The sequence below is a fragment of the Lactuca virosa genome, chromosome 4 (assembly GCF_052849685.1).
Source record: "Lactuca virosa cultivar CGN04683 chromosome 4, Lactuca_virosa_CGN04683_v6, whole genome shotgun sequence".
NCBI lineage: Eukaryota > Viridiplantae > Streptophyta > Magnoliopsida > Asterales > Asteraceae > Lactuca > Lactuca virosa.
The window spans coordinates 870,130-896,448 of record NC_136429.1 but is presented as its reverse complement, the minus strand read 5'-3'; the positions used below and the strand labels follow the sequence as shown (position 1 = coordinate 896,448).

At 40.1% G+C, this 26,319-nt stretch overlaps 1 protein-coding gene across 1 annotated transcript; it reads right to left on the bottom strand.

The window, feature by feature from the left end:
• Positions 1 to 2,933: 2,933 nt before the first annotated feature.
• Positions 2,934 to 12,505, bottom strand: LOC145169114 (histone-lysine N-methyltransferase, H3 lysine-9 specific SUVH4-like). Its single transcript, XM_079087688.1, has 15 exons — positions 12,324 to 12,505; positions 11,482 to 12,080; positions 8,088 to 8,144; positions 7,843 to 7,899; positions 7,543 to 7,597; positions 6,489 to 6,598; positions 6,239 to 6,406; positions 5,579 to 5,803; positions 5,182 to 5,231; positions 5,016 to 5,098; positions 4,245 to 4,404; positions 3,973 to 4,078; positions 3,692 to 3,874; positions 3,356 to 3,586; positions 2,934 to 3,250 (listed from the first exon to the last, which is right to left on the bottom strand). The coding sequence occupies exons 2-15, from the start codon at positions 12,010 to 12,012 to the stop codon at positions 3,137 to 3,139; spliced, it is 2,130 nt and encodes a 709-aa protein (XP_078943814.1). The 5' UTR covers positions 12,013 to 12,080; positions 12,324 to 12,505; the 3' UTR covers positions 2,934 to 3,136.
• Between the last annotated feature and the right edge of the window lie 13,814 nt (positions 12,506 to 26,319).

Below are 26,319 nucleotides of genomic sequence, written 5' to 3'. Positions count from 1 at the left end.
ATCAATAGTATTTGTTCCAAAATAACAGATGCTAGTGGATCTTGAAGTACTAACAAAAGGAGTTTCAAATTTGTTGTAGAAGGAGATTAGGATTCAGAAAGAAAAAAAAATATAACAATGCAATAATTCATGCCTTGAAAAAAAAATACTAAATCATTGATTTTTAGAGCATCCACAATAAGAGAGAGGATTGATGTGACATTGAATGGGAGTTAGATGCATTATAAGTTGACGATGGGAGGTTGAATCAATGGATGTAATATATTTTTAATTTTTAATCATTAAACAAAGTATGATGAGTTACCGGTTGTGATCTTGTTTCCACATCTTTACAGAACCGAATTGCATAATCAGTACCCTAAATACAATGAAATCAAGATCAATATGTAAAAAAGAACTATCCCAAATTCTAACAACTAGAATGAGATCAAGATCAATATGTACAAAAGGAAATTACCACTCCATCATAACTCAATAGGGTGTCCAAACCAGCTACTCTGTATAATATGTTAGAGAAAACAAACTTTTTTGCCACCAAGTAATACATAATTTAATTCCAAATTGCAGTTACTTGAGGAGGATAAAAAATCATGAATGTGGCTAGAATTGTCAAGAGCATAACAACTGGTTGCAGGTACAACCACAGAACCAACGATGCTTGTTTGATAAAGGAAAGCTGGAAATGAAACAAGAAAATGAAGTTCTCATTCAAAAAAAGAACAAAACTGATATACATTCAACAGTTTGCTTCTTAATTCTTACAGAGATGAGTAAATAACTACAAATTCATCAATTACCTGTAAAAATGGCTGAGAAAAAACTGATCATTAACAACATTAGAGCATATGTTAGCCTTGGGTACCAAGAGAATACAAGCATACCAGATGCTTAAAAGGCTATAGTAATCCATTTAAATTGTATTATGAAAATTTATTTGTGGAAAACGACTAGTTTCCGACATTATATTCTATGCTCAAAAAGTTGCAATCTTCCACAAATAAAAATATCTCCTACATTTCTCAAAATATAACCAAAAAAATTCTTCAGAATCCTAAATTGAAATTGCTTCATCATTCATGAAGTCAAAGTGAAGTTAACATGTGATATTTCTCACTGAGGCATTTCATCGAACATGTTGAGTGTAAATAAATATCTATATTTTTCAATAACACAGGTGTCTATTTTTACACCTACAATCAACACAATGATTTAACTCTTTTTAAAAACATATTGACTAAACAGGTTCAACTTAACGATTAGGCAAAAACAATTCATAAAGGTCAAACAAATGTCAAGAATCAACAATAGAAACAGATGATACCTAAATTTTGATCGACAATGGATCATCTTCATCGTTCAGGTCTTCAATCCACAGTTGAGGCCGAGATGAAGTCGGCGATTACGGTGTACTCCGGGGAACGAATTGATGGAGGATAAACGATTCAAAATCAAAGCATCTTCAGTGGAGTTTTTTCTATGAAGAACATGAGATCAAGGAGTTCAGCAACAATGAAACTCCGATCGTTGGGGGATTTCAGATTTCATATAGAATGATGATCGATAATGATAGTCTGATCGATTGGGATCTGGAAATCGACGATAAATGTGGTTCGTCGTTTATCTTCACCGTATTCGTGTGAGTAGAAGCAATTTCAGAATCGAAAGCATGGAATTGGATGAAGGATTGGAGGCAATTCGGTCGAGGTGAGTCGTCGGAGGATGGATCGTAGGTTTGAGCGAGAGAGGAAAACGAGGAGGAGAGAGAGAGAGAGAGATGCAAAATTATTTTATCAGATATTAGATTTAAGAAATCATTTAATTATACTTTTATTCCTATAATACCCCTGACTGAATTAATTAAGATACCCCTCCTTTTTTTGTCTACTTATTTACAAAAACATCACCTTGCATCTCGACCCTTCCTTTTTTTGATCCAACGTTCCACCTTTAGTTCTCGGGTTCTCGGAAAACTTTGAGTTCTCAAATGATCATTCCTCTCTCTCTCTCTCTCTCTCTCTCTCTCTATATATATATATATATATATATATATATATATATATATATATATATATATATATATACCCTTAAGGGTATATAAGCTTAGATACCCAAACTCATAATAATACGTCGTTTTGTTTGATATATTCATTATAATATTGTTAAACTTCAATCCTTAACTTGATTTATATTCAATATTTTTAAATTTTCACTATTATCTTCCTTTTACATCACATCTTTTTGTCGAACCCTTACTAGGCTATATATATTATTGTTGCAAATGACAATTATGTAAGAGGAAGATAAATATGAAATTTATAAAAATCTTTGAAGTAATTCAAGTTAGAAGTTGAATTATAAGAACATTGGACAATTACAATGTCTATATATGATACAAAACGATATAGTATGATGAGTTTGGGTACCTAAACTTATATACCCTTAAGGGTATATTCACTTTTCCCTATATATATATATATATATATATATATATATATATATATATATATATATATATATATATATAGCTGAGTTATTGTGTGAACCAAAAAATTTATGAGTACTTGCAAACTCATCATTTTTCAACACCAAAAACACCAATCTTCTTAAAATGGTGCATCTAAGCCATATCTAGACTTTAAAAAAAAAATTGACAATTTTTTCTATTTATTTTCGAAATTTTTTTGTATACACAATAAGCAATTGTACGGACTGCTGATGAGCACAATCAACAGCCATACAAAAAACCAAAATTAAAAAAAAAAATCATCAAACCTTTTTTTTAGCCTAGATATGGCTTAGACGGACCATTTGGAGAAAATTGGTGTTTTTGATGTTAAAAAGTGATGAGCTGATTATGAGTTTGCAAGTTATCACAACGGTAATGTATTGTATAATTAAATAATTACATTTGATTTGGGGGACGGAGCTGGACATGATCAAGCATATATTCTTTTTATATAAATATAAATTTAAAAAAATAAATCATACCCTAAGAGTTTACAACAGTGATAAGTTCGACTTCTTAGGGGAAAAAGTTATTAGCTGTTAAGATGATAACATATCCACTAGACACAAGGAAGGAAGGTCTTTCATGAATAATTAATACAATCGATTGGTAAAGAAAGGGGGAGACTAACTAATACAATCGATTGCGACAATCTGATGTCCCGCAATGGCATGGCAGCGTCCTTACAGTGCCATTGTTGTCTACAACACTGTCAAGGGCATAACCATAGTCATACGTAAGTTCCTGATTCAAACAAACAATCTCATCAAAAAACAAAAAAAAAAACCATATATAATATAATATAATATAAAATAAAAAGCTTCCTTAATAATAATCAAGAAAATGTACCTGCATGGGGGGTATATTGTCAGAAGCAAAGAGAAGTATCCGGGCAAGTCTAAGATGATGGTGTTCACTTAGAACACATTGAACAAAAAGGTTTGGGTCGCAGCTGTGGTTGATGAACCTGGCAACATTTCCAACACGCCCTGCATCTATGCAGAACTCAGCCTCACCCTCATTCATGCTCTTTTCATCCAATTGACTACTTACAGATTCAGATACATCTCCCAACCTCCTCTGAAATTTATACCAAATATCCCCATCTCAGAATGCATGTTACATTATATATATATATATAATATATATATATATATATATATATATATATATATATATATATACCTCTCTTCCTCCAATCCCTTTGATTGTTTGGCAGCAATCGATTTCAAATATGTAATCATTTTCAGAAACATTATCCAGCTCATTTGTCCTCCTCAGCTCTCCAACATATTCACACACCGGGGCACCACAAGGGATAAAATCTTTGCTCCTCACAGCCCATCCTCTATTGGAGGTACGGAACACCTGTTTCCATAACCATTAATAAATCAATCACCTAACTAACTAGTAATACATTTTATCCCTCAAGTGTAAAACAAAAACAAAAACAAAAACAAAAAAACCTCAAGTTGATATTTTATCCCTCGCTGGGATATGCGGTTGATGCAACCGGGTCCACATCCACAGTTTGGCCCACATTCAAACACAACATCCTTGGCTTCAATCAATCTACAAGCATGTTAAATAAACTCTCAACATATCATAAAACCTTTTTACTTCAGTACAAACCAACTAGTGTGTGTGTATATATATATCTATATATATATATATATATATATATATATATATATATATATATATACACATTGGGTTGAATACCAAAGCAAAGGAATACCTGCCCCCAGAGCTTCGTACATATGGAAAATCAAAACCGTTAAGTTTAGCGCAAGCACAGGTCCTTGGATCCGTACAATTTCCTTTGCATTCGCATCCTTGAGCATTTGTAGGGAGGCTCAGATTGCTCAACACTTGATTATATTTTGTATACGTAAACCCTATCATATTTTCAAAACAACTTCCATAAACACAAATTATTTTGCTACAACCAAACTCGTCATAACAATCTCAGTAGTCAACTTATTTATTGACTTCAACTTAACCACGTGTCATGTGATTGTGTGGTGGATGAACCGTAAAAACAAGGTTTGAGATGCAAGGCTCCATTATGTAAGTAAAAAGATCATTTGTGCATCACTATCCAAACAAAAAGACTCGACAAGTATCAAATTGCGGCTGAAGAAAGGAGACTAAAACTTACACAAACAAACAGAACAGAACAGGAGGCAATCAGTGAAGGTATCATCCAACCTTCATTCATTCAATTTCATCAATATCATACTTATCCAGATTGAAAGGTAACAAAAAGTTAACTGGTTTGTTACAAGACAGGAACGTCAAAGGGATGATAATGTCTTTAAAGACAATCAATATCAATATGGATTTAAAATTTTCTGAGGATTACAAATACTACATATAGATATAGTAGCTTAGTGTGCATGCTATATTTGCTATTGTATTGGATATGGTTTGATGCTAAAAAAATGTGTTATTAAATCAAATGTAAGTCATGCAAACTGTGGAATAATAGTTGCACAGACAAACTTACCGGTAATAATGGTATCATCAATTGTATTGATAACAGGTATACACACATCTTCTTGACCTTCAGTTATATCCAGGCACACCAACCTTGCAAACATAATCATCATCATCATCATTTTTAAGCAGTAAATATGTTCACAGCCATGCATTATTAAAGGTAATAGTCATACTCAGGTGCTTTAATAGGAACCCTTGAGGAACGCCCGTTGCTGCACTGAACCTGTATTATTATCGATTCAAATGCAAAGTAGATATTAATATAAGAATGCATAACAAGGCACATGGATATTCATCCATGCAAGTGAATCATCACATTATCAAACCCCCCTCAAATAGTTACTATTTTTATGGAGTATTATTCACAAGGATGGGGGGCTTCATCCTACTCAGGACACCATCATAATCTCTGTTATGTTACCTTTAGTGCCTCTATGTTGACATATAGAGCAACATTTGTATATGGGATGAAACAGATTGTATGAAGAATAAGATATAACATAGAAATGTATGTTGGATGTACAAGAGAAAGAGATACAAGTAGGAAAAAAGAAAGAGAAATTAGGTAACCTGATTGGTTGTCAATTTGGGCTGTCCTTGAAGGCGCTTCAGGCGATACTTATAAACAAGCATACCGGAGGCGGAGACACCTTCTGCAGGCCAGCATTCAGACACCTTGTACAAGCCGTAATACGTGTATAATCTCAAACTCAAACTCAACGACTGATGCTCACTTGTACTTGTGTGTCTGTGTCCTCCAACAACCCTCACAGGTACACAATGTTCAATACTGTTCTGTGTACATACATACATACATATAAACATATTTAAATGGAAAATGCCACCTTCACTTTAATCAGACGATGGTGGCAGATGTTCTCATCCCCTTGCTTGCACCTTATTACTTGTGAGTAAATTGTGCCAGAATCAGCTATGCAAAAATCACATTGATAGCTTACAATAGCCCAACATGGCATGGCAGTCAGCCTTATTTAATAGATATTTCCCATTGCATGCATACTCGTAAACAAAATATATTGGTGTTTCCGGTTTCTACTTTTATGGTCAAAATCAGCATTTCCTTAAAATAAAAATTCCTTCAGCCGGATACAAGTTATCATCAACATTAATGCAAGTGCAACACTACACCATGTATCTAATTTACCAAAGGGATTAAAGACTATTAGTTAAATGATTATAAAAGGAATGTTGGAAGCAGATACAACTCACCTTTAAAGCCAAATCACCACATGCCATCTTTTGATGTTTATTAACCATTACATCATTTCCACCTTGACCAATATAAACAATATCTTCTAAGTTATCCAGATCATCTTCGCATTGTGTGGACAATACAACTGCCACAGCTAATGGAAATGTGTACCCTTTGAACTCCTCCTGCAAAAATATTAAAGAAACAGTAAACCACAGAGAAAGAGTGATAAACGGTTACAAAAAATCTGGATAGAAAAGCCCATACCATTTTGCTGTACGATTCTCCCATATAATCAATGTCATTAAGCCAGTGACTATGAATACCTAAAGCAACCATTTCAGCTCGTGAATAGAATTGATAACCAATGTCAATACCTGCAAATTAAACACCAAAAGTTCATCAAATGACACCTTAACCAGCTCTAACCAATTAATTGAAAAATCCATTGTAATTGTTAGTAATTCATTTTTTCACCAAATATCATTTGAAAAGTCCATTTGGATTTTCTAATTCAAGGTTGGAAAAAGGAAAATAGAAACAAAAGGCTGAAGGAGATAACATTGAAGCATGTTCTATGCATTGTAGTTGTAGATACAACCAACATTGAATCATGTTTTGTCATGGAAATTTCAATGATTTTATGTACAAACTACAAAGACGGCCAAGATTAACTATATTCTTCTTCAACTTGCAGTTGGCCCTTGTATATATGTTTTTTTCTCAACAATGTGTTTCTATTACCAATATTTGAAAAGCTCGTAGATCAAAATGAAGTCTGTCATGATCTTGTATGGCCTAAACAGTGGAACGGATGACATAATATTAACGAGCAATGATCTACCAAATTAAGCAAGAGACTAGGATAAGATTAAGAAGTTGAGATTTAACACCTGGTGACACTATAATATTATATGAAAGGGAGAGGAAATGAGTTCATATGTCACACAGACACACATAGTATAGTATGATTAGTGGGTTCATGGCAACAACACTTTGAAGCTACCTATGTATAGAATAGAATACTAATTACCAAGGTACCTAAAGAAAAAACCTGGAAAAAGAAGAGATGTTTACAAGACATGAGAGAAAAGTTTTGAATGTGATGGTAAAAAAAAAACATATTTTTTTGCAACGGAGCATCAGGTCCACCTCCACCATTTGGTGAAATTCACCTACCAGGCAAGCCCCTTCTGGCTTCTGCCCACCCCTATGGGGAGGAGCTTACCAACACACATGTGTAGGGAGAGTGAAAAACTAAATGTTGTAGCACGAAAGTGATTAGTACTTGGAAGATAAAATTAAGCAATTATTCACCTACCAGGCAAGTGACCAAATCTTTTTGTAGGGTACAAAACTTCATTAAACTCCAACATCTGCATCATTTACAAGTCAACACCATCAGTATACTGTATACATAACATACCAAACACCACACAAAAAGTTCAACTTTAAAGCATCCCACAACACCACCCACATAATAGACCACATGCCCTAACAAGTACAACACTGCAACATACAGCACATAAACCAACTGGGATTCAAAAAATAAATAACCATGTAAGTGCAATTATTTTCCATGAATTACAATCCCATGCAAAGCAAAGCAAACAAAAGATACCTTAGATATGGCCTTCAAATCAGGACGCTTGATAGATCGCACACATATACCCTCTTTCTGCATGTGTTTCATGTTAGTGAAGTCCATAGCAATCCAGCAATAACATAGATTGAACATGTGAACTCATGAAGTCAAATCATATTTCAGTACTAATAAAATGAAATGCAACCGACAACACAACTATGCAAAAAAATAAATAAACACCTTATATATATATATATATATATATATATATATATAATTACCTTCAGATCAAGATGCTTTGCAAGTTGTTTACCATCATATTCACATACACCCTGTTCCTGCATGTGTTTCTAATGTCAGTGCAATAATGCAAACAACGAAGAAGAATCTATTGGAGCAAATATAGCACACAGAAGGTTAGGAATTTATGAAGCAATGTATAACGCCCTCGAAGTTATGAGGTATTGAGTTATCTTCAAGAATTTTGTTAGACCTTCCCTATGGTTTACATATTTTAGGAGGAGATAATGAATGCAGTCAAAATCAAGATTCATAGGAATTAGTTACATAGCACGGGAGTTAGTTACAGAACTGTAAGGTTAGTTGCGACTTGTGAGAGGTTAGAAGTGAGAAGTGAGTTAGTTGGGAAGGGTAAGTATAAGCACAGGGGTGAACCAATAGGAGAACATTATTCTTTGTAGTTTGTAGTTGAAATAAATCGCCGCAATTGCACCAATCGGTATCAGAGCCATAATCGGCCATGGTAACAAGATCTGTAGCAAATTGAGTGAGTACAATCAAAGATTGATTCCTTGGAAGGAAGTGTACGAGCCATAATTCAACAACTTAGTACATTGGTTCAATAACAAGAAGAATCGAGAAAAAATAAAAAAGGAAATCAGGGCGAATCATCATTTAAAGAAGGAGGAAGATCTCGGAATAGGGATCGTTCACAGGACTAGAGACAAGTTTGTTCTTGGTAATAAAAGGGAGCCAATTGGAAATACCAATATTCGATGAAACTTTGGGTTTTTAGAGCAAACCGCTATTGTGCCCTAAACCGCTTGACAAATGAGTTGTTGAAATACATGAAAATGTATCAATGGCGATGTTCTCAGATATAATCAATGGGATGCCATTCAAAAAGAAATACATGAAAATGAGTTGTTGAAAACAATTAAATCGGAGCTTGCTGAACAAACAGGCTTCACGGTTCAGCAAAAACTAGTGTGGCATAAGGATCGTTTGGGATGAAACCTGTAACTGTAACGTTCCCGAAAACCAAATTTGATCGAAAGTCAATCCCGAACTGAATTAATATTACCGAATCCCGAATTTCGTACCGAATACCGTCCTATCACAGACGTCGTCCTTAGTTCCAATAATGTTGGAGAAAGGACGTTACAAATAGTTATCGAAAGTACATCAAAGAATTCGTTAGGAATTGAACAGTATAAAATCTTAGACGGTTGGGTCTTCTAATGTGAGTTTAGAACAGACTTCCTTGGATGGGCACCATCTACGTAGTCCGTCGTGGATAGATTGAGCAAATTCGCCCACTTCATCACACTCAAACATCCCTTACAACCAACAATACCCTAAGTCCACACCAAACCTTGGTTCCAAAAAGCATCAGGTGCGTTAAGGGGATGGAAGCGTCATGCTTCAACCACCAAGGCGTCCACTCCAGTATTGACAAAATACTTATAATTTACATATTTTACCTTGTAAATACTTAGCAATAAAAATACTTTTACTTATAACCAAAACAAAACTAGTTCTAATAGTGAGATTACAATCATAATCGAATGCAATCTTGAATAACAGAAGTGAGCACATAAGTACTATTAGGAAGAGAAAAACAACTTCTCCAATACCTTCAATCAATATGTGAAAGCTATCATAACTACCCCACCACTATATATGTTACACAAAAACAAGCTAAACTAAAAAAGAATATATATATATATATATATATATATATATATATATATATATATATCACTAGGATTTGACCAACACTTGATTGAGGATCAATCAATCAAACTCATTAAAAGCACACCAACTAAACCCTGATTACACAAAACAGTATGGTGAAACCCGAAGAGATATTAAAGTGTCAAAAAACAAGTCCCGGGCAACGGGAAGTATTGACTAAATGGCAAGATTTGCCCCTGGGAGGAATTTGAAATGGTTAATGATCAATTTATGAACTTTCACCTTACGGACAAGGTGAATGTTAGACTCTTCCTTACAGTTTACATATTCTAGAAGGAGATAGTCAAAGTCAAGACTCAAAGGAAATAGTAACAAATAAGGGAGTTACTTACAAAACTGTAAGGGTGGAGGTTACCCTTGAGAAGCGAGTTATGAGTGGGGGGACATAAGTGATATCGGTAGTATAAATAAAGAGGCAAACAGATAGGAGAGCATTGTTCTTTGTAACTGAATGTTCAGGAGACGTCCTACCTATCAAAAATTTGGTTTTACAGAAATAAATCGGTGTAGTTGCACCACATGTATTATTTTATCTAATTTAAAGAGATATTTAATAACCTTGGTATTTCGGTATATTGGTCAAGAATAATTAATGATATAAAAGTGTTTGGGAGAAATATTAAGTAAAGTATTTATAGTTGAATTATAAACTTTGGGCAGAATTTGAGAAAATGGGACTTTGGTGGCCAAAGTTAAAATTTGAGAACTTAAGAAAGCTATATAAACTGGGCTTATGTATTTCACTTCAGGCCGATAACCGCTATTGCACCACAACTGACTGCAGGTAAAGATAAGGTAACAATAACATAGAAAGATGTTGATACCACATTTTGGAAACAAATACCACACAGGAGATGGCTTATTTGACAAATTTTAAGCAGTAGCACGCCAAATCATTGGTGTGTATATGTGTGTGTGTGTGTATTATATATATATACATACATATATATACCGGTTTTGTATCATTCTTTCGCTGGGTTGCTGTCTATATATTTGTATGCATAAAACAAGTTTAAAACTATGAGGATTACATGCTTATATGCGTAGGTCATGCCACTTTTATGTTAAATTGCTGCCTTCCAGGTTATATGGGTGTTACAGAATTAGTAATTGATATCGATAACAACTAACAACCAAATAAGATAACAAATTAGAAAAGATGAATGACAACCAGGTATTGATGGTGAGGAAGTAAGAAACGATAATACAACAAAAAAAAATTATCCCTAGACCAAAAGATAATAAAACAAAAACAAGATTCATCTACAACCATCAATTTTCCCATGGTCCTACTATGCTTTCACAGGATAAACTTAATATAAATGCATAAAAACAAGAATAACTGTGATGAGCAGCGATGGGAGTTATCAAATTATCTTGTGTCGGTCCTACGCCTCCCAAACCCCAATGATGAATGCCAGTGACATTGTCACCACCAATCAGATCCACAGAATCAAACAATTCATGCAAAAGAAGGATCTCTTGGGATTAAAACAGATCTCAGATGATCAGTACACATAACATAGGTCTTACCTAGTTGCTCATAGGTTTACTACTTGGATAGGTCAAATAATTGGTAGTAACGCATGTACTAGGTGCACTCAGCCCTACTGCCGGAAGTAATGCTCAAAAACAAGAGATAATAGTCATACAAGTTAAGTTGTGGATGACAAATACCTGGAAAAAGTGAAGGTAATATTTATTGTATATTCTAAGAGCTTTTTTGACTCTTGCTTTATCATTTCTGGTGTGAGCCACATATGAAGTAACACAGCAATCCAATGATTTCTTGTCAGTAGCCGAATCTGAAGTTTCCAAGCCACCTTTGGGGGAGTGTTCCTTGCTAGTTATGCAAGAAGCTGAGGCATCCAAAGTTGTCACCATGCTCTTTAAAAGATTTGGCTTACAACTTGTTGGGGAACATTTGATCTTTCTTTCAGCAACACTAACAGCATCTTTCTCATGCAATTCTAATAAACTCTTAAGCTTTGCAGCATCAGAAGTGATAAAGTCGATTGGGTGCTGTTGTGAGGCCTTGCGAGGGGGGCCGTAAAAAGGTTTTTTACCCTCAGGGATTTTTCTTAACCGCGGACTACATCTTTTCTTCACAGGACATTCCTCGGACACCATCTTCTGGACTCGCTGCCCAAATTTTTTGGTCACGGAGACATCCAGTGTCCCATTGCACAAAGATTTATCAGAGCCCATAGAAAGCTGCCAAAAATTATACCTTCGATCTCTCAAATAGGGTTTTTACCACTTGTAAAATCAAAACCCTGAGACAGAGACACAGCATTAGCATAATAAGAATTAATTTGCTACCACCAACCCCCAAAAAAGCAAGGGTTTTTAAATACAGAAACATTCATCGGTGTTGACAAATTGGTATGTAGATGTTTATGGCTTTGGAATTGAGAGAGAACTGAGTCATGCATGAGATGGGGGAAGAGTCGAGATCGCAATTTCAGAAAAGATAATTTGAAATTAATAAAGAAAAAAGATATCGCATTAAGAAGAACCTGCAATGTACATAGGGATGGATGATGGACGATCAACGAGGGAAGATTGCGAGGAGATGAACTTGGGAGTGTAAGAAAAATGATTTGAGGGCGTATGGATTTTCTTGGGCTTTGAGGAAAACCGAAGAACAATCAACAATTCAAAAAGATGCGATAGCTGCCATTTCCAACAAGCGGCAAGCGGGAGATACATGATATGGAAACATGAAGTCGTGAAGGACCCGCCCGAGAAAGACCAATACTCACTGTTGGGCTCTCGCATATCGTCGCAATGGATATTAGCCCATTTCAGCTTTCTTTCTTACAAACACAAATGAAAAAAAAAATGAAAAGGGTAGTGTAAAACCCGTTTATTATACGGATTGATTAAAAAAAATAAAATATTAAAATGTAAATAATAAGTATTTTTTAAAATAAAATTTTGAAATAAGGAATGAATAAACATATTAATTGAAATTTATTATAATATTTATTACATTTGATATTTTACATATATAAAAGTATAAGATTATGTGGCTTTTTAATTTTAAAAATTGAAAAAAAAACCATAAATTGACATGTGGATATTATTTATTTAAAAAATATCACAAAATGACAAGTGTCAAAACTCATTAGAGATTGACATGTGGCAAAAAAACCTTCATTTATTAGAGAAAATTTGTGTTTTATATATTTGTACCGTACAAACATATACAACACATATTGTTGTGTATGGCCAAAAATTGTTGTGTACGGATCACTACCCAAATGAAAATAGTGCAAAAGTGCAAGAGTTAGGTCAGTAAATAATATTTTTTTCTATATATAATAATTTAATTTATGTTTTAAAATATTATACGTATAATCATATAAAATAAAAGTTATTATATATTGGAAAAAAACTATTATAATAGCGTTTCCATTTTGAATCTTGGGAACCACATGTAATATTGTTTGTTTATTTTCATGTCAAATATTCAACTAGTGTTATACTCGTCCGGTGGACAGTTGATTGGTGTAATAAAAAAAATTGATTTTATTTTCTTCTATATCACCATTCTGTAATTTGTTCTCATATTAGCATTATACAATGATAAATCTACCCAATTAAACAACATATGAATGAATAAAAGAATAACAATAGATTAAAAGACAATAAAATAAAAAGAATAGCAATGAATTAAAAGACAATAAAATAAAATTGATATTCAAGTGGGTCTCACAAAGTATATTTGATATTCAAGTGCGTCTCACAAAGTATATTGTGAGCTTCATAGGGTGCAAAACCTTGAATGAGATGGTTGAGAAGGCTCGTGAGCGGGAGATGGAGTTGGACTTCCGCACCAAGCGGAAGCCTGAGCAGGCATAGACAGCAGTAGGTCAGGCTAAAAAGCCTAAGATATCGGATTCATCCAGTAGGGGCCAGCAGGGTCGTGGCTGGTTTGCCAAATGTGGGAGATCTCATGGTGGAGTTTGTCGGGGGACGGCCCTGGTATGTTATACATGTGGTCAGCAGGGCCACGTGAGTAGGGATTGCCCCAAGAAGGGCATGATTTGTTTCCACTGCAACCAGACTCGCCATAAAAAGGCCGATTGTCCGAGGTTACTGGTAGGGGGAGGAGCAGTGGCGGCGCGTGCGCCCGCCATGATGAGGATTACTAATGGCCGCCCTGCTAAGGTGGATGCTCCAGCGGTGAAGAGTTGCGCATTTCAGTTGACCACTGAGGAGGATCGGGCAGCGCCAGACGTTGTGGCTGGTATGTATTTTATCTCCCTGCTCTAGATTTATTGCATTGCTTATGTGTATATTGTGCTTATGTATAGGGACCTTTTTGGTCAATGGTTTGTCTGCTCACGTTTTGTTTAATTCGAGAGCTACCCGAACATTTGTATCTCTTACTCTTAGCAAGAAGTTTCGGGATGCGTCGGGGACTTTGGATTCCCCGCTTGAGGTTGAGATTGCGGACGACCACACTGTGAGTGCTGCGAGGGTGTATCGGGATTGTGTCCTGAATGTGCTTGGGGAGAGGTTTCGTGTTGATCTAGTCCTGATACCATTGCGAGGGTTGAAGGTGATTGTCGGGATGGACTGGTTAGGGGCCAATGGGGCCATGATCGATTGAGAGCGCCAGTTGGTGAGGGTTCGAACCCCAAGTGGGGGAGAACTGGTTATTCATGGAGAGAGGGCCTCGCAAGGGCCAACCCTCTGTTCAGCTGCGAGGGCTAGGAGATTTCTGCAGCAGGGTTGTACGGGATTTCTGGCATATATCTCGGATACGAGGGTTGAGACCACGACGGATTTGGGCAGTGTACTGGTGGTACAGGAGTTTCGGATGTCTTTCCCGAGGAATTACCCGGAGTGCCTCCGGAGAGGCAGGTGGAGTTTCGCATCGATTTAGTGTCAGGTGTCGCTCCGATAGCAAAGGCACCGTACCGGCTAGCTGCGCCCGAGATGCAGGAGCTATCTACGCATCTTCAGGAGCTGCTAGACCGAGGGTTTATCCGTCCAAGCAGTTCCCCGTGGGGAGCTCTGATCCTGTTCGTGAAAAAGAAGAACGGGTCCTACGGGATGTGCATTGATTACCGAGAGTTGAACAAACTAACGGTGGAAAACCGTTATCCGCTACCGAGGATCGACGATTTGTTCGATCAGCTGCAGGGTGTGTCTTGGTTTTCCAAGATTGATCTTCGGTCGGGATACCATCAGATGAGGATTCGGGATGAGGATATACCGAACACATTTTTCAGGACCCGGTACGGGCATTATGAGTTTGTGGTGATGTCATTTGGGCTCACCAATGCCCCAGCAGCGTTCATGGATCTCATGAATAGAGTGTGTAGACCGATGTTGGATCGGTCGGCGATCATTTTTATTGATGATATCCTGGTCTATTCTAAGACCAAGGAGCAGCGTGAGCAACATTTGAGGGAGGTATTAGAGACATTGAGAACAGAAAGGCTGTACCCCAAGTTCTCAAAGTGTGATTTCTGGCTGCAGGAGGTGCAGTTTTTGGGGCACATCATCAACCAGGAGGGCATTTCGGTTGATCTAGCCAAGGTTGAGGTAGTGATGCGGTGGGAAGTACCAAAGAACGCATCTGAGATCCGTAGCTTCTTGGGTTTAGTGGGCTATTATCATAGATTCATCCAGGATTTCTCCAAGATTCCGCTTGACCAAGAAGAATGTGACATTTCAATGGTGCACAGATCACCAGTTGGCTTTTGAGACCCTGAGACAGAGATTATGTGAGGCTCCGATTCTAGTACTACCTGAGGGGTTGGATGACTTAGTAGTGTACTTCGATGTATCGATCTCAGGGTTAGGCGCGGTACTGATGCAGAGGGGGCATGTGATTGCTTACGCCTCGAGACAGTTGAAGCCTCATGAGGCGAATTACCCCACTCACGACCTGGAATTGGGGCAGTGGTGTTTTCCCTCAATATTTGGAGGCACTACTTGTATGGAGTATGGTGCACTATTTATACTGATCATAAGAGTTTAAAATATTTGATGGATCAGTAGAACCTCAACATGCGACAGAGGAGGTGGTTGGATGTGACATCCCCAAAATCACGGCCAAAAAAGACCGGTTTCATTTATGCTTTTAAATAAAATCAGAGTAATCTTTTGATTAAAAGAGTTGCGGAATTTGTTCCCAAAACAAAATATGATAAGAATTTGTCAAAGCATTTCATAAAGAAATATATTTCATTATATAACAAAACCTCGGGATGTCATGTTCTGATACAGACCAAAAGCATAAACAATACAAAATAGACCTTACAACAGTTACATATAACTACGGGTCTATAATCCAAAAAATATCTTGACAATGTCATCCAACTTATGCTCTCGTGCCACTACCTGTAATACAAAGAAAACTGAGTGGGTCAGGCTTGGGAGCCTGGTGAGCATATAGGGTTTTCAACCCACAATAAATAATTATATTTAGTTCATCAACCAACAATAACCCGATTACCCCTTCCCGTTATCCTCACTTTATGTCCCTAAAACAACAACTATCACAAGGGACCTAATCTAGGATTTTCATCGGGACGGACATTACTGCAAAGGGGTTTCCTTGACAATAGATGTCCTAAAGGCAACCATGAAGGGGATAGAGTACACCGATGAACACATCGTTCACAACACCTACAGGTTATGAGCCTGCTAGCGTTCCAATGTACTGTCTAGAAAGAGTCTGTGGTCGTCATCCATACTCCGCTAGATGACTAGATCAACAACAACATCGAGGCCTCTCATCATTTTATTTCATCATACACCAACTGTCTACCCATGTTCTACCCAACATATTAGTAGATAAAATATATACATTTATATACAGCTTAAAACCTGTACAAAACATCCGTTCAACAACTAGTTCAAATAGACAAATAATATATAAACACATTGCACGTATTTTATAAAGAATACTTCATATATATGTGTTAGAAGAAAACGAAAATACACTCACATGATAAGACGATGATCGGACAGCACCTCGTCTCTTAAAACAATTGTTTTCGATAAAACTGTGATGTTTTCTTGAAAATCGGGATTCTCGCGGGCAGAGTTTCGGCTCGGAAACTTTACTTCTCGGGATCTTCGGGGCTTCGGGACTTGCTTCGGGTCTCGGGAATGATATCGGGGCTTCGGGGGTATTTCTTGCACGCAAAACGAGAAAATATGGGAGAGAGAGAAGGATTTTGAGCAAAAAGATCGGCAGCCTCGCATGCCCTTTTATAGGGGTTGAACCTCGCACGTACGTTGGGAGTACGAAGCTCTACGCGAGGCGTAGTTCGGATCAGGCTTCCAGGTGGCGAACTTCGGGTGGGGCGACGTGGACTCTTCTGGACCGAGCAATGCAGCAGTACGCTGCGCGTAACCATCTCGTACGCAGGGTGTACCTCGATGTCGACATGTACGCGGAGTACACCTAGTACGCTGAGCGTACCTTTCGGATTAGATCAGGTGAGTCAGCTCTTCGGATATTATCCGAATAAATAATTAAATTTATATATTTTAATTATTTAAAAACTTCAGAAAATCATATCTTCCTCATACGAGCTCCGTTTTCGACGTTCTTTATATCCACGCGTAGGTGAGACTAAGGTCTACAACTTTCATTTAGACTCCGTCCGCAAATTTTGACTTTATTTTTATTATATTATTTTTAGTAGGCCGGGACAGGAAAACTCCGTCATAAAATCATAACTTCTTCATCCGACGTCCGTTTTCGTCTGTCTTTTTATCGTTGGACTACTAACGACGAGATCTTCGATTCTCGTTTAGATTGTTTCGGCTAAAAGTCACTCGATCTCATATTCGAGTTTCGGGCTGCATACCGCTAAGTCGAAACTTAGAAAAATCATAACTTCCTCATACGGAGTCAGATTTAGACGTTCTTTTTATGCACGCTCTCGGTTTAACGAACTCTTCGACTTCTGTTTAGATCACTAAGGCTAAATATCGCTCTATCTTAAATTTGTATTTTATGTCATACAGTGCCGTGTCGGTTCTGTCGCGAAACTTCGACAGGTCATAACTTCTTCGTTATAACTCGGATTTCGGCAGTCTTTATATATTCGGAAACCTTGCCACGACCACTACAACTTCCTTTATAGATATCGGGCTTATCTAATATTTTATTTTATCGCTTATTTTTATCCTTAATTCATTTAAATCACACAATTAAGCAATAAACATATAATACTCAAATAATACATTCTTATTATTTCAAAACGAGTTACAAAGGTTAACCTAGAATATTACATCAACATTAATGCCTAGCCCAGAAACACGGGCGTTACAATTCTCTCCACCTTAGAATGATTATGTCCCCGGAATCACACATCAACAAACAAATGCGGATAGCGACTCATCATGTCACTCTTCGTTTCCCAGGTGAGATTTGGCCCATTCGTATGTTTACAACGGACAAGCACTAATTCGACCATCTTGCGTCGCAACTTCTTATTCTTTCGGTCAACGATTGCCTCCGGTTCTTCAATTAACCTTTTGTTCTCATCAATTCTTAACTCAGAAATTGGAATTATATCGGGAACTTCTCCCGTGAACTTCCTCAAATAACACACATGGAAAGTGTTATGAATTCCATTCAGTTCTTCGTGTAATTCGAGCTTGTAAGCTTGGTTCCCAATCCTCTAAAGAACTTTAAACGGTCCAATAAACCTTGGACTTAACTTTCCCCTTTTTCCAAACCTTATAAGTCCCTTCCACGACGAGACTTTAAGCAAAACCGAATCTCCAACTTCCAAAGTCATCAGTCGTCTTTTCTTGTCAGCATAGCTCTTTTGACGATCCTGAGCTGCTAACATTCTCTCCTTAATTATTTTCAACTTTTCAACAGTTTGATGGACTATCTCCGGTCCCATAAATTGCTTTTCCCCAGCCTCAAGCCAACAAAACGGCGTACGACACTTCTGTCCGTACAAAGCTTGATAAGGTGCCATATTTATGCTCGAGTGGAAACTATTATTGTAGGAAAATTCTACCAAAGGTAAATGTTCATCCCAGTTACCTTGGAATTCCAGGGTACATGCTCTCAACATATCTTCGAGTGTTTGTATTGTTCGTTCGCTCTGACCATCAGTCTGTGGATGGTAAGCTGTACTTAAACAGAACCTGGTACCCAATTCCTCTTGTAGACTTTTCCAAAATCTTGAGGTGAAACGGCTGTCACGATCTAACACAATCGTTAACGGAACACTGTGAAGCCTCACAATTTCCTTCACGTAAGAATTCGCAAGCTTATCCATAGACCATTTCTCATTGGCTGCTATGAAGTGCGCACTCTTAGTGAAGTGATCAACGACCACCCAAATCATGTCGTGACCATTCTTTGTTCTGGGCAGTTTAGTGACAAAATCCATAGTGATGTCTTCCCACTTACCCATAGGCACAGGTAAGGGTTCTAAACTCCCGTATGGTTTCGGATGTTGTGCCTTGACCCTCGCACATGTCACACACTCCGCCACATACTTCGCAATGTCGAGCTTCATCGTCGGCCACCAGTAATAGGGTTTTAGGTCCCTATACATTTTAGTGCTACCGGGATGAATTGAGTACATGGTTTTGTGAGCTTCTTCCATCAGAAGATCTCTTATTCCTCCTGACTTGTGCACCCAAATGCGATCTTGGAATACCTTCAGTCCATGACCGTTTGTACCAAACACTAACGTTTTGCCCAAACGTTCCTCCTTTCGGTCATTCTTTTCTGAAGCTTCCTCTTGAGCTTTCTTTATACTCTCCACAATTGTCGAGACAACTTCTATTCTCAACGCTCTTGGCCTTTTCTTTCAAGATTGACTTTCCGACTGAGAGCATCAGCAACAACATTTGCTTTACCGGGGTGGTAAAGTATCTCACACTCGTAGTCCTTGAGTAACTCCAGCCAACGTCGTTGCCTCATATTTAATTTCTTCTGATTAAAGAGATATTGGAGACTCTTATGATCAGTGAAAAGTTTGCACTTCGAGCCATAGAGGTAATGCCTCCATATCTTTAGAGAGAAAACTACCGCTGCCAGCTCCAGATCATGAGTGGGGTAGTTCTTTTCATGCTCTTTTAGCTGCCGAGACGCATATGCTATCACCTTTTCTCTTTGGGTCAAAACACAACCCAACCCAACACCAGACGCATCGCTATAGACAGCGAAGTCTTCAACTCCATCGGGTAGAGAAAGAATTGGTGCTTCACATAGCTTCTTCTTTAGCAACTCGAATGCTTCTTTGTGCTTATCACTCCAAGCATAAGTAGCTCCTTTGTGAGTCAGAGCTGTTAATGGAGTAGCGATCGAAGAAAAGCCTTGGATAAACCTTCGGTAATATCCGACTAATCCTAAAAAGCTTCGGATCTCCGTGGGACTTTTCGGTTGTTCCCACTTCATCACAACTTCAATCTTTACTGGATCAACCATTATCCCTTCCTGGTTGACCACGTGACCCAAGAATTGGACTTCTCGAATCCAAAAATCACATTTGGAGAATTTTGCATACATCTTCTCCTTCTTCAAGACTTCCAACACTTCTCGCAAGTGTCTGCCATGCTCCTCTTGGCTTTTCGAATAAATCAGAATGTCATCTATGAACACTATCACAGATTTATCAAGGAACGGATTACAAACTCTGTTCATTAAATCCATGAATGCTGCTGGAGCATTGGTTAGTCCAAACGACATAACCAAAAACTCGTAGTGTCCATATCGTGTTCTGAATGCAGTCTTCTCGATATCCTGCTCTCTCACCTTCAGCTGATGATATCCTGACCTTAGGTCGATCTTTGAAAAATAACTTGAACCTTGTAGTTGATCGAACAGGTCATCAATCCTCGGCAACGGATATCTATTCTTTATCGTTGCCTTATTCAGCTCTCTGTAGTCAATGCACATTCTCATACTCCCGTCTTTCTTTTTCACGAATAACACCGGAGCTCCCCAGGGTGATGAACTAGGTCTTATGAAACCTTTGTCCAATAACTCCTGAAGTTCCATCACCAGCTCCTTCATCTCCGTTGGCGCTAGTCGGTAAGGTGCTTTTGCTATTGGCGTCGTTCCTGGTAACAAGTCAATACGGAATTCTACTTGTCGATCAGGCGGTAATCCAGGAAGATCTTCGGGAAATACTTCCAGATACTCACACACGACAGGAATGCTCTGCATCTCCTTTTTCTCCTTCTTTGCGTCAATCACGAATGCCAAATATTGTAACACCCATAAAAATTGAGCCAAATTAAAACATTTTAATTCATTTCAAAACCATTAAGTTCATACATCTCGTTTTCAAAATAGTTTATTATCAGAGTTTCCCCCAGAACCATATCTCATAAATCATAAAACATGAGGAGCGGTACGATCACGCCTTCACCTTGCCACGATCTCCTGAAGTACCTGAAACATAACACTACAACTGTAAGCCCGAAAGCTTAGTGAGTTACCCCCAAAATACCAACCACACATAAACATACTCATATCACAAATAGAACAGCCACGCACATCGGGTCTACTGTGTGACTGGTCCGCCCGCACCGGGCCTTCAGTCCACCTGGTCCACCCTCTGAGTCTAGCTATGTACATCGAGTCTACAGTGTGATTGGTCCGCCCGCACCGGGCCTTCAATCCACCTGGTCCACTCTCTGAGTCTACAGTATGACTGGTCCGCCCGCACCGGGCCTTCAGTCGGCCTGGTCCACTCTCCGAGCCTCGGCACGTCTGGTCCACCCCCTCGGGGACTTCAGCCTATCCGGACCGCTCGCTGGGCCTTCAGAATATCCGGTCCGCCCTGGGTATGTTGGCCTATAGCACAAAGCAGGACCCGCCTCAACCCAACCTCAGTCCAACAACCATGTGCACATAAACATATAATCATATAACAATCCTTAACCAGACAAACAGTCTAACAGATCACATAGCATATCAATATCTTAACCAGGACTTCCGACCTAACCGGTCGCTAGCATAACATTACCCTATATCCCGGGTACCGACCTTAACCAGGTCTCTAACACCCACCATCCTAATTACCAGGATGCAGACATAACAAAGCAGTAACATAACAACAACTACCCGGATTTCCATCCGATAAAGGGCCGGCCTTGGTGTCGTAGACCCTGTCGATATAGTGAGGATAACTCACCTCGCAATTGTCGACTTGAAGAAATAAGACCACGCTGCTCCGACCACCAGCACGAACTCCACCACTGATCATTACCAATAACCAAAACCAATAAACACCAATAATTACCAAAATACCCTTGGAAGTCAAACTGGTCAACCCTTGGTCCAAGTCAAAGTCCTCAGTCAAAGTCAACCTTCCTGGTTGACCCTACTCGCCGAGTCAACCCGTTGACTCGTCGAGTCCCTATGCTCAGAAACTCCCATGCCATGACTCAACTCGTCGAGTCTCCCCAAGACTCGTCGAGTCCAACAAGTTCCGAGTCCCTTCTTGCTCAACTCACCGAGTCATCCCTCGACTCACCGATTCACAGCTCAACCAGGAAAGGCTAGGGTTCCACGACCAGACTCGCCGAGTCCAAGCATAGACTCGCCAAGTTGTTCTTCCAACTCGTCGAGTTCATGCACATATTCATACAACTCGTCGAGTGCACCCATGTGACTCGCCGAGTCCAAACGTGACATCTTCATTCAGACGATTTCAGGCCATTTCATTGCTTCCAATACATAGATCCAGACTCCTAGGGCCAGATTCACACGTAAAGTTTCCAACTTTACGTGCATGCAAGGCTCAACAAGCTCCAACCAAGCTACAAGAAGGTTTTTAGACAAAGACACTCTCAATCAAGTCCCATGGCTGATGCTTTCTGCCCTCATGGCTCCAATACCACCTAGATCTGAAGTTGCAACCTCAGATCTAGCCTCTATACCCAAAATAGATTTCAATCATGCTAAAGAATCCCCAAAACAACCACCATGGGTGACAATAAGGAAAAAGGCTTAAGGAGGTGACTTCTTACCCCAAAGATGAGTCTAAACTGATGTAGACTTCAGATCTACAAGCTCTCTTGATGCTATCCTCAACTTCCTCCAACTTCTCTTCACCAATTTCTTCCTCCAAGCTTCACTCTTCTCAACAATGGAGTCTCTCATGATTTAGGGTTTCTCTGGAACACTCAGGGAAGATAGAGGCTGAAATGAAGGCATATTGTTCTTTAAATAGGGTGCAAACCCTGAAAATAGGGTTTCATATTCCAGCACAGACTCGCCGAGTCCATCCCCGACTCGCCGAGTCGGGTCACTTATTCACGCGGTCCACTCGCGACTCGACGCGCCGAGTTACCCCTCCAACTCGCCGAGTCCAAACCTCCATTTGCACTTTACACCCCCAATCTTTTGCTCTGGAACTTGGGATGTTACAATTCTCCCCCACTTAAATTAGGCTTCGTCCTCGAAGCCTGCTGCAGCACACAATTCCAGATACCACTCCCACTGAGCTCCTGCCAAGACACTAATCCATCTCCCTCCGCCCAAAAAAATTTGGCGATAACCCTGATAACCGCAAACTGGAACGAATCATGTTCCACCCTCGGGTTCTATCCCTTACGCTCTGACAGGATGCCGCATCCTTCAGCTCCAATAACCCATCAACCAACCATATTACGTAACCACTCGTACCTGGCCTAACAGCCTCGGTATGGAATACCAACACACCAGGTCCAATCAATCATAGGGTCCGGTCATCCTCATGACTGAATACCCCATACTAAACTACCTCCTCAAACACAACTCAAGCCTGCAACCATACTCGGAACCAAGGACCTTGTCCTTGCGTCACCCTCGAACCCTTCGGTTCGACACAACGGAGTGCAACCCACTCACACCTCTCTATCACGATCTCTAGGTCCTTGACCTCTGACTGTAATATCCCCATACAGTCCTCAGCACCGGTCCAAACTACTCTCAAGTCTGTTAACCTGCTGTCTCACCTTCCTCTGTCCCAATCTCCAATCGGGAATCCCTTTCCTTCTCCTCTTCCAAGGAGACCGAAAACATGCCTGTGCATCATCAAACATTGCCACAACCTCAACGGGTATCCAACCCGTATGTGCTTCGATATACTTGATACAATCCCAGTGCTTACTACCAGTAACCAAAGCACTTCTGATCATCCTTTTACTCTGCCGCCTCCCTCTCAGAGGACCCACACTCCTTCCGGAGCTACATACCTTTCCTTTCCAGGAAGTCTACTCCACAACTATAACCGCACCTATAAGTGCCACTGAGCTAAACTCCACTCTACCGATCCACTAACACATACAGAGTCTTCAGCATGACTGGACCGCCCTTCCAGGCCTTCAGCCTATCTGGACCACTCTCAGAACCTTCAGCATGTCTGGACCGCCCTCCTGGGCCTTCAGCCTGTCTAGACCGTTCCCTGAACCTCCGGTCTACTCCATCATCATGATCAATACTTGGGGCCATACCATATCGATTACTATTGCACGACGACATATGCACTCATTCTCCACATACCGATCTCCTAACACATCCAGAGTCTTCAGCATGTCTGGACCGTTCCCTGAGCCTTCGGCCTGACTGGTACGCTTTCCGGCCTTCAGTCTATCCGGACCGCTTAACGACTGTCGCACATCACCCTGATCTCTTTCTTCCGGGAATCCCTTCCATGCAGTCTGTTCTAGCCCCCTAGGGGTTCCGAACTCCAGATCCGTTCTATGAATCTTTTACCCTAGCCTAATCCCAGGCCTCTCAACAATCAATCACTTTCTCTGAAAACCATGGTCTGTTCCCTGCCCCACGTATCTATCTCCACATTCTCGGCTAACACAACGCTGAAATCCAACAGCTAACCATCCTTGGATGCATGTTGTTCCACCGGAGAATTTTCCAATTCTCCCCCACTTAGTGCATCGACTACTAACCACCGATGCTCAAAACCGGCATAGCTCAATCGCCCTTACTCTATTCATTCCCTCTTATCCATGAACTAACTCCCTCGGGAGTAAGTAACCTTCACCGAATGACCCTTCCATCATCGCACACCCGAACTCCAAGGGAGTTCGAATCTCAACTGAACCCTCCTCAAATCGTCGTTGCTATTCCTAGCAGCGAGATCACATAACTTGTCTTCCGACCATAATCCTCCTAGACGCTAATCAACTACAACTCCTAACTACTAAGATCCTCAATCGTACTACGAACATGCGGAACAATGCAGACAGATTACAATGCTACACAAATAACAAGATAACAAGATGGAAACATACCCGCAGCTGCATCTGGCTCTGCCCTGACCTCCTCTGCTGTAAGCTGGAATGCGCGTCCCTGAGCCCTCGGAGGCTCCGCTCCACCCTGGCCTCCGCCAGTAATCCTCAAAGTGGCAGGTGCTGGAGCCTGCACCGGTCCTGCAACAAGCTGTGGACAGTTGGCCCTCAAGTGTCCAACCTTATGGCAATGATAGCAAATCCTCATATCCTGCACCGGGGCTGACTGTCGGCAATCCCTCGCATAATGCCCCTCTCTCCCGCACTTGCGGCACGCACCACCGGACCTACAAACTCCGGTATGACCCTTCCCACACTTCTCACAAGTGTGGCTGCTCTGACCCCCAATCCTGGAGTCAACGGTTTTGAACCGTTTCGACGCCGGCTGGGACTGCACCGGGGCCTGCCTCTGCTCTCGTAACTGCAACTCAATCTCCAACTCACGCCGCCTGGCGGCCTCCTGCAACTCCAACAAGGTATCACACCTCTGCGTAGACACAAACTGTCTAATATCCCTCTTGAGCATACTCGGATACCGGGACATCTGAGCCTGCTCCGACGCAAACTCCGGGCAAAACATCGCCCTCCTCAGTAAACATCCTGGTGATCTCCGTCACCGACTCTGAATCCTGCTTCAGCTCCAGAAACTCCTGAGCCAACCTCTCTCTCTCAACCTGCGGAACATAACGAGTACTGAACATCTCCTGGAACTGATCCCAAGTAACCGTAGCCCGCTGCTCATCAGAATAAGATCCCGTAGTCAACCTCCACCAATCTTTCGCCCCGAGCCTCAAAAGGTTCAGAGCACATCTCACTCTCTGATCTGCAGGGCATGAACACGTGAAGAAACATCCCTCCACGTCTGACAACCACCTCATAGCAACGATCGGATCCTGGACTCCATCGAAGGTAGGGGGCTTCATATTATCGAAGTCCCTATACTGAAAACCTCGACCGGTTCCTCCCCCTGCCGCTGCTACAGCCGATGTAGCTTCCGCGGCAGCCGCCTCTGCAAGAGCTGCATAGCGCTCATCAAAGTACTCAACCATAGCGGTCTTGATCGACCCAAACATATCCGGCAACTCAGCCCAGAACATAGCAACAACCTCATCATGTAGGATCTCACGAATCCTGGCATCCAACTCAGTCGTACTCATCTGACCAATGACCTCGGGTGGCACTGACCATCCTGACCACCCTCTCCCGATCCTGATCCCGAACCGGATCCTGCCCCAAAACGTCTCGTAATCGCCATACTGC